The 12,500-nt window shown below is 28.4% G+C and overlaps 1 protein-coding gene and 1 long non-coding RNA gene across 4 annotated transcripts in view; one reads left to right on the top strand and one right to left on the bottom strand.

Annotated features, from left to right (window-relative positions):
- Positions 1-12,500, top strand: part of LOC145279780 (uncharacterized) — a 357,881-nt gene that overhangs the window by 206,186 nt on the left and 139,195 nt on the right. The window lies entirely within an intron of this gene.
- The window catches only part of LOC145279779 (uncharacterized), a 185,676-nt gene that overhangs the window by 164,026 nt on the left and 9,150 nt on the right, over positions 1-12,500 (bottom strand). The window contains exon 1 of one of the 3 annotated variants that reach the window (XM_080131104.1): positions 11,947-12,083. The exons of the other annotated variants lie outside the window; for them this stretch is intronic. Within the exon in view, the coding sequence (XP_079987230.1) occupies positions 11,947-11,999 (53 nt within the window). The 5' untranslated portion in view covers positions 12,000-12,083. Of the gene's footprint in view, positions 1-11,946; positions 12,084-12,500 lie in introns of those variants that run through there. 3 annotated transcript variants of the gene reach the window in all.

The raw sequence follows: 12,500 nt of genomic DNA, 5'->3' as shown, positions 1-12,500 counted from the left end.
CCTTTTACACTTCCGCCTTTTGAGGAAGCCGATTCAATCCGCCTAGGGCGAATTCTGTACAATAAAACAAACTAGTCATGAACCTAGACTATTGAATTGCTGCACAAATTCAATCCTACGATTCCAAAAGTAATGGCTCCTCTTTTTATTCCACGTGAATCTTTAATGCGAAATTACAAACTCCATTGTCATGATGACTAAACATGCATTCATGAACTGAACGTTTCATATCTCTGTTGCAGATATTGATGGTGTTAACCTCTTTACAAGTAACTGCTTTCATGGATGTACGTCAGAAGCAGAGATGCGTCATTGAATTCCTGGCAAAAGTGCACTAAGAATGGTGATGACTATGTAGAAAAATTAATTCTGAAGCACAGAAAGTCGCTCTTTTTAATGGTAGCCTTCGTAGCTCTTGAATTTTTCGAGTTAAAAACAAAAAATAGGAGGCTTTACTTTTGGAATGATACAATTTTTCACACCACATAGAATAGAAATATGCTTACATGTGTTTTATCACTCAAAATGTTTAATTGCATATTATTACGCACACACACACACACACATTATATATATGCACGTGTGTGTTAAGTAGAGTGTTCATTTTGTACTGGAAATTTAAATTATTACAAAAAAATAATGTGTAAGATCCATTGTTTATAATGACAATAATACTACCACACATAAGTAGTTAATCTACACTGTAGTCGCAGAAGTTAAATTGATTTATAGAAACTATAGTACTTCTCTTATATGTTTGAAAATATCAGTATAGAATGTAGTATAAAATAAAATCATAATGAAAACAAAATTAATCTTAAATTAAAATTGTGATAAAAATAATAGAAGACATAAATAATAACCATTAAATATATCAATTTAAAGTATGTGATGAATGATTCACATCAACAGCTATAAAAAAACGGAACAAGTAACAATGTTTTCATTTATTTAATTTTATGTGTAATTATAATAACGAATACAATGTTTAATTATATAATAGATGAACCAACAACTGAATATTATAGTTAACTATAAATTTGGTGGAATTTCTCCGCGTAAATATTTAGTTATGTAAGATAAGTGGAACCAAACTTTTTTCTATATAAGATATATTATAGTTATCATAGAAAACAAATTATATACGACAAATATTAATAAAAAGAAAAAATAAAGTTCTACATTAATGAAATCATTTAATCAGCTTAATATATGTTGATGAAAAATCGGAATTAAATTTTAAAATCTTTAAAATATTTTATTAATGGATGTATTTCATATGAATGAATTGATACCACCGCCTAATCTTAGCTTTAGGGAATTACACATGATTATGAATATATTGATAATTGTGCAAATGACAATCACATTAGTTTCAAAACAATTACTTTCTAAATTATGCCTAAATTTAAAAATATCATGATCTTTAAGGAAATAAAAGCATAATTTAACAAACTTTACTTGAAATGTTCGCTTAGTTTACAATACCAGACCGTATTTAATTATCTATTTCATTTTATTAAGATAATTATTTTAAGTGGCCAATTCAATACATTATTTTGAGATAAATGTATTCCTGTATAGCTTACTTGCCATAAGTATTTTATACTATTACATAGATTTACACATTTATAGAATACGGTTTAAGTAAGTACTGAAGCAAAAATATATGCATAATATATTATCTGTCTCTCTCTGTCTGTCTGTCTGTCTGTCTGTCTCTCTCTCTCTCTCTCTATATATATATATATATATATATATATATATATATATATATATATATATTGTTTGAAAATGATTATTTGACAACGCTGGAGCTCTTTAGACCATCGGCTGAAAGAACGGACACAATAAATATTCTTTAGCTCAATAGACAGGATTTTAATTGCCTCTTGTGAAATGGTCGGTCGAATTATTGCATGGTATTATTAATACTAAATATATCATGACCCTACCCACCTTAATGTTCGTTTGTTTCTGTTGTAACACACGGCCTTGTAGTCTCTCTCTCTCTCTCTCTCTCTCTATATATATATATATATATATATATATATACACACACACACACACACACACATATCTTCACGGATGATAAAAATTGTACAAAGCATAATAAATTTTATTGATATTTTTTCTTTTAAATTTTTACAGCTTATCTTTTGATAAAAAATATAGATAGATTCAATATTATCATTACGTTCTGATTTCACAAGTTATAATTGTTTTGTTCTGAATAAATTTAAATTATTTTTCGTTGGTTTGTTTTATTTTTTGTTCACCAAGATCTGTCATGTTGTGTAATCCCCGGCTATTAGTTGAATTAATATGAAGCGTAGTATTCAACTGTTCTACATGAATTGAAGAACTGAAATGGTTACTCCTGTTGCTGAGTCGTATTGCAAAGGAATATTTAATGAGGAAGCGCATACATCGAACAAGAGAATGAGAGAATTCTTTTATATCTGTGTTTGACTCTGTTCGTCGCATGTGCACAAATACGTACATAAATTCCCACCTCCCTTTCTCTTTTTTTTCTCGGTTTCTTCGACCACAATTTTATTCCTCACACGCTCTATCTCATCTTTTTTCTTTATCTCCCCCCCCCCCACCGTCGTATTCAACTGTATAACATCGGAAGTGGTGTGGGCGGGAACTTTAGCCAAGTCAAGTGGAAGGAGTGGGAAAGGAGAGCGTGGCGTTATAAGCGGAAACGGAGGAAGTAAAAACAATAACCGGAGGAAAAGAGAATAGGTGCAAGGAGGGTTGGGTTTCAAGTATAATAAATTTGCAGAAAACATGATTAACATTATTATTAGAAAGTGGAACAATGTTGAAAAAAGAAGGAAAACAAAACAAAAACGGCAACAACGAGCTGTTGAAAAAAAAATTGTCGACCAGATTTCATAAACCTGAAATAAATTCATTCATAAGATGGACCAATATTGCAAATAAAATATTGGCAAAAATAATTAACGGGTACACATGATATGCGATAACATTTATTTATTCTAAGGCTGCGAAAGCAATATAATATTAAATATTTTGTACCCTACAATTTGAAAAATTCAAATTTCACTTCACAATTGATCGGTCATTTATTCAAGCATAACACGAAGAAAATATTTACTACCCAAGCCGTATTAATAACAAATAAACAGTAAGACAACATTTTAGAGAAAACACTTATAGAATATAATAGGAAGCTTAATGAAAAGAAGATTTAAAAATGCAACAGATTGGTGTGGGCATTTCAACATGTAAATGTTTCACTTAATATCATTTCAAATGGATTTTCCTACGCATACTTTATTTCTTTTTAAAGATAGTTTTTTTTAATAGTAGTCGAAATTTTAAGAACTGTTCTATCTCGATTTCCATGTGTGTTATGAGTAGATTTAAAACTTGAGCAATATATTTTAAATACAAATGACTTTATTTATTTACTTATATGTAAATCCCCGAAACAGTGTTTCATTGTAAAAAATGAGGATCCCTTTTTGGCAATATTATTTGTTCATGTAAGTAAAATTATTAAGCGGTGCGAGAGATTAATTAATGACAAAATAAAGTTCAAATGAAGGGCATTTTTTTATAACTTTAAAGGTTTTAAAGAAACTTCCAAGACTACATATATACATTAGATAGAGAGAAAGATATATATATATATATATAATAGAGAGAGAGAAAGATATATATATATATATATATATATATATATAGAGAGAGAGAGAGAGAGAGAAACATATATATATATAATAGGGAGAGAGAGAAAGATATATATATATATATAGAGAGAGAGAGAGAAACATATATATATATATAATAGGGAGAGAGAGAGAAAGATATATATATATATATATATATAGAGAGAGAGAGAGAAAGATATATATATATATATATAGAGAGAGAGAGAGAGAAAGATATATATATAATAGAGAGAGAGAGAGAGAGAAAGATATATATATATATAATAGAGAGAGAGAAAGATATATATATATATAATAGAGAGAGAGAGAGAAAGATATATATATATATATATAGAGAGAGAGAGAGAGAAAGATATATATATATATATATATGTATATATATAATAGAGAGAGAAATATATATATATATGATAGAGAAAGATATATATATATATATAATAGAGAAAGATATATATATATATATATATATATATATATATATATATAGATAGATAGATAGATAGATAGATAGATATGCAATTTATGTCCTGGTTCTCATAATAAAAACGTTCGTTTGTCTTTTTTGCTTATATATATAATAAAGTTGTCAAATTCAATGCAAACGCTCAATGTGAATTCATTACCTACTTCTAAAAGCCTTAAATTCATAAGTATTAAAATTATCATTTATTTTAAATCTTAAATAGTTAAAAAAATTTTATTCAGTAGCACATTTTCAGTAGAAAATTAGATTTTTCTTAAGGAATCATTTTATGTTTACTATAACTCAATGTCAAAATGACAGTATTATAACTGAAAAATAAAACAATTCTCAGAAGATTATCACCTTTTTCGCATTTTTGTAAAAATACATTTTACTATTACTTAAACTTTTCTATTTAAATATGTAGTTCGTTAAAATTCATTTCGTATGCATATACTTGAATCATGTCTCGTATTGTATTATAAGGAAAGCTTTCTTGTTGTACCATAGATGAATTAAAAATATACATTTTGCCTTGGACGAACCCATTTCAAATGGTGAAGGAGACGCGAGAAATCAAAATGTATTCAAACAACTACGCCACTTAAAATAAATGCTGAAAGAAATCATTCAATCTAAATAAAAAGTCGAGGGTATTTTTATGTGTGTGTTTTGTTAAATAATTTATATATAAAAAGTTAGATTACTAGAGTAAGTTTGTATATGAACATTAATACGAACACTGGCGAATCATTATTTTATCGTCATTGTTACGGAGGGTGGCAAGCGAAGCGGTACTCACCCTAGGCGGATTGAAAGTTTCATCCGAAGGCAGAAGTTTTATCGAAGTATGAAATTCACAAGCGGTCCCCAGTCGCATATATATATCACCACCAGGGAAGATAGCGTTAGTTTTCCAGCTCTTGTAGGGAAGTGTCGACGTCTTCCTACATACAGCACCTGGTATTCCCAAATGTTCACTCATTCAGTATTAACCAGACTCAACATTGCTTAACTTCGATGTTCTAACGAAAACCGGTGTGTCAATGTTATTATGCCGTATATGAGAGTGCACACTAGTGTCGAAGTGTATAAGCCACAGTTAACGTGCATTAAATGACTTATTTTAACTGTGACCACTAACTTCAAAATCTGGAAACTAGAGATTAGAAAGTGTGACATTCCAATGCTTAAAATAAAGTAGCAACGAAGCAAATAAATATACTATTATCCTTATTTTAAATATTCTTGTAACATTCTGTCACGCTTTGTAACTATTCATTTTCTACTTATACGCCTGACATTTTTCGTTTATGAAAGCCACTTAATTTACACACAAAACTCGTTGAAATTATCATGCAATTAAATCGGTTCGAAAAATATATGAACTTTATCATAAGAGGTTAAGTTATATTTTATAGTTTTGATGTATTTGCTGTTTGAGTTTCTTTTAGATTTCCCTTAACCCACGTATTTTTTTTTTATTTTTTTTTTTTACTTAATTTGTAGAAAAAGTATATTAATCCATTTTACATAGCAGACATTTCTAAATTACATAGACAATATTATCATTATTCTATTAAGGATTTTAAACGTTTGTGCGAGTTTGGAAAAGAGATGGAGTATTATTATTATGTGTAAAATATTTTTATTCATTTAAATTATAGTTAAAGCTTCTTTCTTTCTAAAGTTCATATTTTAAAAGTGCATAATCTCATTATATGTTAACCATATCTTTTGTATTTATATATGGGTATTACTCTCATATTATACATTTACGTAGATTTTTAAAAATTCAAAAAAAATATTCGTTCAGGTATATGATACAACTTAGCCAATAATAATAATAATTTCGAAATACATTTTACTAATGCTAATTCGATTGTTTCATTAATCAAACATCTCTATCAGCATGTTAATTGTTGATCAAAAATAAACAAAACTCCAGTTATATTTTATTGTACCTATGAGAATGTATCACAATTAAAGATGTTTATAATAGAGAAGGTGCAATTAAGTAATCCTTGAACATTGTCTAAGCTGGCTTGCAAAACCTATTTATTACATTTCGATAAAAAGAGAATATGTTAATTATATAGAACTTGTTTGAAAACAAATTCGCATCGTGTGTGAACATTTATTTGCTTTATATCTTAAATATTTCTTTTTGTTGGTCAATTAGAGTTAAGAACAATACTTAGTATTTTAGTCGGTTAAAAGAATACCATACTTCGTAAAAGTCAGAAATTTAAGGATTTTATTCTCTAGAAAATTTTAATTCTCAAATATTTTCCGAAAAGTAATTTGCATAGTAGTGTCTTATAATATGACTTAGATATAGTAATTTCCTCTTTATCAGAAATATATATTCTTTTTTAAATTATAAATAATAGTTCAGGAAGGTTTAAAGAAAGAATATGAAATAAACTTGTTTGGTGTCAAGCTAATTACTAATATAATACTTAATGTTGATAGCGTTCTACTAATCTAGTATGCAATATTAGCTTTCAAAGTTCTTTTTTTCTTCTTTTAAAAGCATTTTTATTAAAAAGAAAAATTATACAATAAAGGTAATGAGGAAATTTAAAACATTTTGAATATACCATATGATTATTTAAGTAGTACTGTCTTAACAATATTATAGCCCACACACCTCAAAGGAAAGCCAATGCACTTTGTTGCACATATTTACACCACCACTCAAAAGAATGAAAATTTAAAAAACACCATGAAGTAAAGTATATTTATTGCATTGGTATTTCCAACAAAATCCGTATTTAAACAACTATAACATTTTAAAAAGAAAAAAAACAAAAAAAAACATGAGTTGCTAGATATGAATTTTTCAAAAAAAAATATTTATAGTTAAGAATAGTATTTATTGATCAGAGGCAGGTCACAGCATACATGGATTAGTATTCCCTCCCCTTACCCACGTGAGGTTCCAAGAGGTATCTAGTTTGACCATGCATTAAGACAGCCCTGGCCATGTCTTCTAAGTGAATGATTATTATTAATTATACCAAAACTCAGTTTCTTTCCTTAAGTTTTTTTCTATACATTTTAATCACACAAAGTACATCTTTAAGATTCCTCAGTATTGGGATTGAGTTATGTTTTTAAAAATCTTCAATTTTAATTGTTTTAATTAAGCGCAATTTGTAATTAACCCAACAAGTGACCGATCTCTTACTAAACTTCCGTCTATCACTCTTACTATACGCTATTATTTTATAAAGTATATATCTCTCCCGCCTACGTCTCCCCCTGTCTCTCTTCCTCTCTATCTCTCTCTGTATTTATTAACAGTCGAAACTAATAAAGATACAGCAGATCCAAAATATAAACCATAAGCAAAAGGGAATACCAACGTAAGTATGGGCAAATATTATTTAACTTGTAGCTGTAATTGGGGGAGATATAACGAGCAGGAATAGAATAATTTTGTATTTTCCCTGATTTAAATAATGCAACCAGAGATGACCCAGATGATTCGTATTTTTTTGTGATATATATATATATATATATATATACTAGCAGCGAGACCTCACATTGCCTGGGATTGAATGAGGATCAACGCATGTTCCATCCTGCAAATACTTTGTTATTGAACTCTGTGAAATCGCCTATTTTTCAATCAAATCAATTGGTAATCTGCTCTAGTCGAGGACCCACTGCGGTGCACTGGAAGGATATTCACATGCCTCCTTGCACTGACTTAGTCCACAATACATTGTAATCTAGATTGCTCTTTAGAGAACCTACTGTTGATTTTATAAAATTATTTTTATATAATGGTTTGGATACAAAAATAAGGTGTCATGGTTCAATAGTGCTCTAAACAGAAATATTCATTTTGAACGTGTCCCTATCTTATCAAAGAATCTACTGTTGATTGTATACGTTTGTCTCTTCTGTTTACGGAGATAAAACTTCTCAAATTTACTTAGTGTGATGCTGTTAAAGCATGTCAACTTTGGTCCCAACCGGAATTTTCCTTTCTTTAATTGGATTTTTCGATTATTGATTTTCAATACTTATCGGAGGCATTCCTATACAAAACTTATCTAAAAGTACCCCCAGACACATAAAGTACATTTATATGAAATTTCCAAAAAAAAAAAAAAAAATGGGCGAGGTGTTTCGAAGTTTATAAGAAAAGAATTCGCACACACATACACAGTGCATTTTATGTATAGGTAGATATGTCTGTCTGTATATATAATTATATATATAACAATTTACATATTTTAATAAGAACCATATAATGAATGCTAAAGCTATTTTCATGAAGTATGAATATATATTTAAAATGCAATCATACAACATATTTTAGAACTTTTGATTTTCAACAAAAATTAAGAATCGTTTGTTATATACGAAAAGTAGCAATCAAATCAAACAACTATAAAGCTGCATTTATGACTGACCAAATTAAAAAAAAAGTTTTTAAAAAATTAATAAAAAAGCTTTTTTACAGATATTTTTAAAATTATCTGGCAGAAATGTTTCCATTCTCTTCAAGTGTCTGAAACATGCATAAATGAAACAATTACGCATGAATAAAATAATAAGTGTAATATCAATGTTTATGTTTATAATGTAGTCAAAATAAGCCACCGTTCTTACAAATGGATACTGTTTTGAATTTTGCTCAATCAGTTTTAATTATGCACACGTAACAAATTGCATATATTGGTGTGAAATTATATCATCTTTATACCCAATATACAACTTTTCAAAAATGTCAAGTATATTTGAGTTTCCAAAAAGAAAGTGAATTAAATCAATCCTATTTTAATTTCTGTTTAGTTCTGATTGTTTTTGTCTGCAAGAATTAAGATTTCTATTGAATAAAAATGTACGATTAAGTTAACCAAATGTATGAAAGTGTATGTATGAGTGTAAATATGTAAATATGTATACATATATAATGAATAAGGAAAAAAATGTACATTCATCAACCTTTCGATTTTATTTTATTATCGACTTTTTTTTAAAGATGACTTGTTAGAAATACATGTATACACACACGTATTTAGCAATAGATGTAAATGTGTCTGTATATTTGTAAAAATGCTATTTTATTCAATATAAATAAACAAAATTACTAAAAGTCACTACAATAAATATACTGTTTCCGTCTTAATTTTCATTAAATGACTGGCCTCGTGTAAGACCACAGGTTCATTGTCTCCTAACGATACCTTTTAAGACTAAAACAGTATATTAATTGTAGTGACTTTTGGTAATGTTTACTTAAATTGAATAAAATAATATCTTGCACATTTTATCAAGCACTATCAACAACTTCCTAAATTCAATGGTTTTCACTTTTAGATATTTCTAACCTGGAATAATTATTTGTAAAAATGTATGAGCGTAAATATATATGTATGCATACATATTTGAGATAAGATTTATATATAGGTGTGTTAAATTACACACACACACACACATATGTGGGAAATATTTGTATATATGCGTGTGTGTGTGTGTATGTGTAATTACGTGTAAATTATATCCAAATATAAATATAGATGTATATTCATGTGTGCGAAATTATGTGTAGATTCATCTATATATACATGTCAAATTATATATTATTATTATTATTATTATTATTATTATTATTATCATTATAAAACTATGGACCTTGCTTGCTTGCATCTTGTCTTTGACGATCGGACTATTCCATCTCTTAAAACGTGATGACAACTGAATTTATACATATATAATACTTATTACGACACTATATATACATATTCCAAGGTCGTACCAGTGGTTTCATTCCGCTGAAGCAACCATAAGAGGTTGGAAAGAGTCAGCGCAAATGCATCAGCGACATTGAAAAACACGAGATATATATATATATATATATATATATATATATATATATATATATATATATATATAATGCGTATAGGCGTGGCTCAGAGGATAAGGAACGAGGGTGGAAAGTTGTATATTTTGGTTTCGATTCAAGCTGATGGAATCCATTTTTTTAGTTTTGATCTCACTTCTAGATTAGGTTTAATATAATAATCGGTAGAGAAATGCCTTGAAATCTATATGAATTTAAATATCATATCTAAGCGTATCTTACGATCGGGAAACGCCGGGAGGCATGTGAGTATATATATATATATATATATATATATATATATATATATATATATATGTATATGTATATATATATATATATACAAACATATAAATCCATATAAACGAATATCTAAATATATTTTACATGTACATATGTATATATGTACACACACATACACACACAAAAGAAGTCAATGCACTTTATTTCTCACACAAATATATATATGTGTGTGTGTATGTGTGTGAAATAAGGTGTATTGACTTGTATGCGAAATCTTGTGTGTGTGTATATATATATATATATACATATATATGTACCGGTAAAATATATTTAGATATTCGTTTATATGGATTTATATGTTTGTGTGTATATACTTTATATAATAATGTATATATACATGTCCATATATATGCATACTTATATATATATATATATATATATATGGATCCATGTATGTATGAAGATATTTATGTACATATATATACGTTTGCACACACATATATGTATATGTAAGTGTGCCCATGTATATGTGTACATTATATATACGCACACACACATGTGTGTGTGTATGTCTTGGCATTGTTTTCAGCCGTCCTGAACTTCTCCTTGCCACTGGATCCAAGCAGTGCCGATTCAGGATTAAGGATTGCGCAAACCTTGCCTTACAATTTCACGCGCAGCTACTCTGACAGGGGTATCCATTGACTTTCGAGACTGGAAGGACGCTTCCATTTCCGCATATACAAGTGTATCCACGCATATATAAATAATTCCATTATGTTGAAATATTATTTTCATAATTTACATCATATAAATATGTATATATAAATATATATATATATATATATATATATATCTCATATATAAACGTTTTATATTCATAAATTCATATACATCTACCCTGTATATATGTCTTTTAATATAAATATATTTGTGTATAAAGTTATTTATATTTAGATATGCATGTTTTGTTTGATAACATATAGAAAAATATGCGTATCTATATACATGTATGTAATACCTACATCTTTTTTCTCCCTATATATATATATATATATATATATATATATATATATATATAACACTTTGATATGTCAATAAATTTATAGAGGAAATGAAAATTTATAGTTTTTGAACATCAATATCATTGCTATATAATGAATTCTATAAATTTTTCTTAACATTTCACTTTACTTATTTTCAATTAATTACACGGATAAAGAGTGCATATCGGACGTGCATAAATCCAGCAAGTAAGTGGTTTTATATTATCTACCTATTGATCCTTTCTTATGTTACACCTGCATATAAGGTATAAGGGTTGAATATTACGCGACTAACATTTGTTCATTTCTGCACACCTTGTATTCGTGTTCTGGATGATAATGATTAACACAAATGATTTTAAATCGTGTGTGTGTGTGTGTGTGTGTGTGTGTGTGTGTGTGTGTGTGTGTGTGTGTGTGTGTGTGGACATTGACTGGCAATTTTTGGTGGTTTATGTTGAGGATGAAAAATAGGTGGATAGATAAAAAAAAATGTTGAATAACAAAAAAGCAAATAAAACAACCACTACATGAACAAACAAAAATATGTTTTTAAGATAGCGTAAGTGAAACAGTTGTCCTTATTAATGATTAAAAGGCAGGAGTTGGAAACGTGCTGCTTACTGCAGTATATGGGAAGCTCCAACTGCTGCATAGTCTTGTGCACCAATCTCCATGGCCAGACATCAAATGCCTTTTTTTCTAAGTGTGAACGTCGTCCCCCATGTGTGTGAGTGCAGTACTCGCATAACAGTAGTGGCACTCAGAGAGAAGAAGAAAGAGGAGAGAATAAAAAAGAAGAGAACGTAAGCAGCAGCATTAATAACAGCAACTGCTGTAGAAGCAAAAAGAAAAACAGTATCGTTTTTACAGGTGCCGAATGTATTCTTTGGCTTGCTAACATGTTTTACTTTGATACGTAAAGTAGCAAAAGTAGTATTAGTAATAAACCAAAAAATAGTTACTTCTTATATTCATTATTATGATCAATAATCAGATGAACAAATTGCTCCAAATCTTTTTCTTTACTAAAGCTCGAAAATAATGAGTCAAAAATATAAAATGAGCGTGTGTGTGCGCGCGCAAAATACTGAAATAAGGATAATGAATTGCTTTTTTTTCCACGCTTATATCCATTACGTTATATTGTTTTAAAATTCACTTAACTGCGAATTATA

This window comes from Euprymna scolopes, chromosome 7 (genome assembly GCF_053919585.1).
Source record: "Euprymna scolopes isolate OS-2025 chromosome 7, ASM5391958v1, whole genome shotgun sequence".
NCBI classification, from domain to species: domain Eukaryota; kingdom Metazoa; phylum Mollusca; class Cephalopoda; order Sepiida; family Sepiolidae; genus Euprymna; species Euprymna scolopes.
Note: the sequence above shows the minus strand (reverse complement) of the source record. Positions and strands in the feature narration are given on the sequence as shown.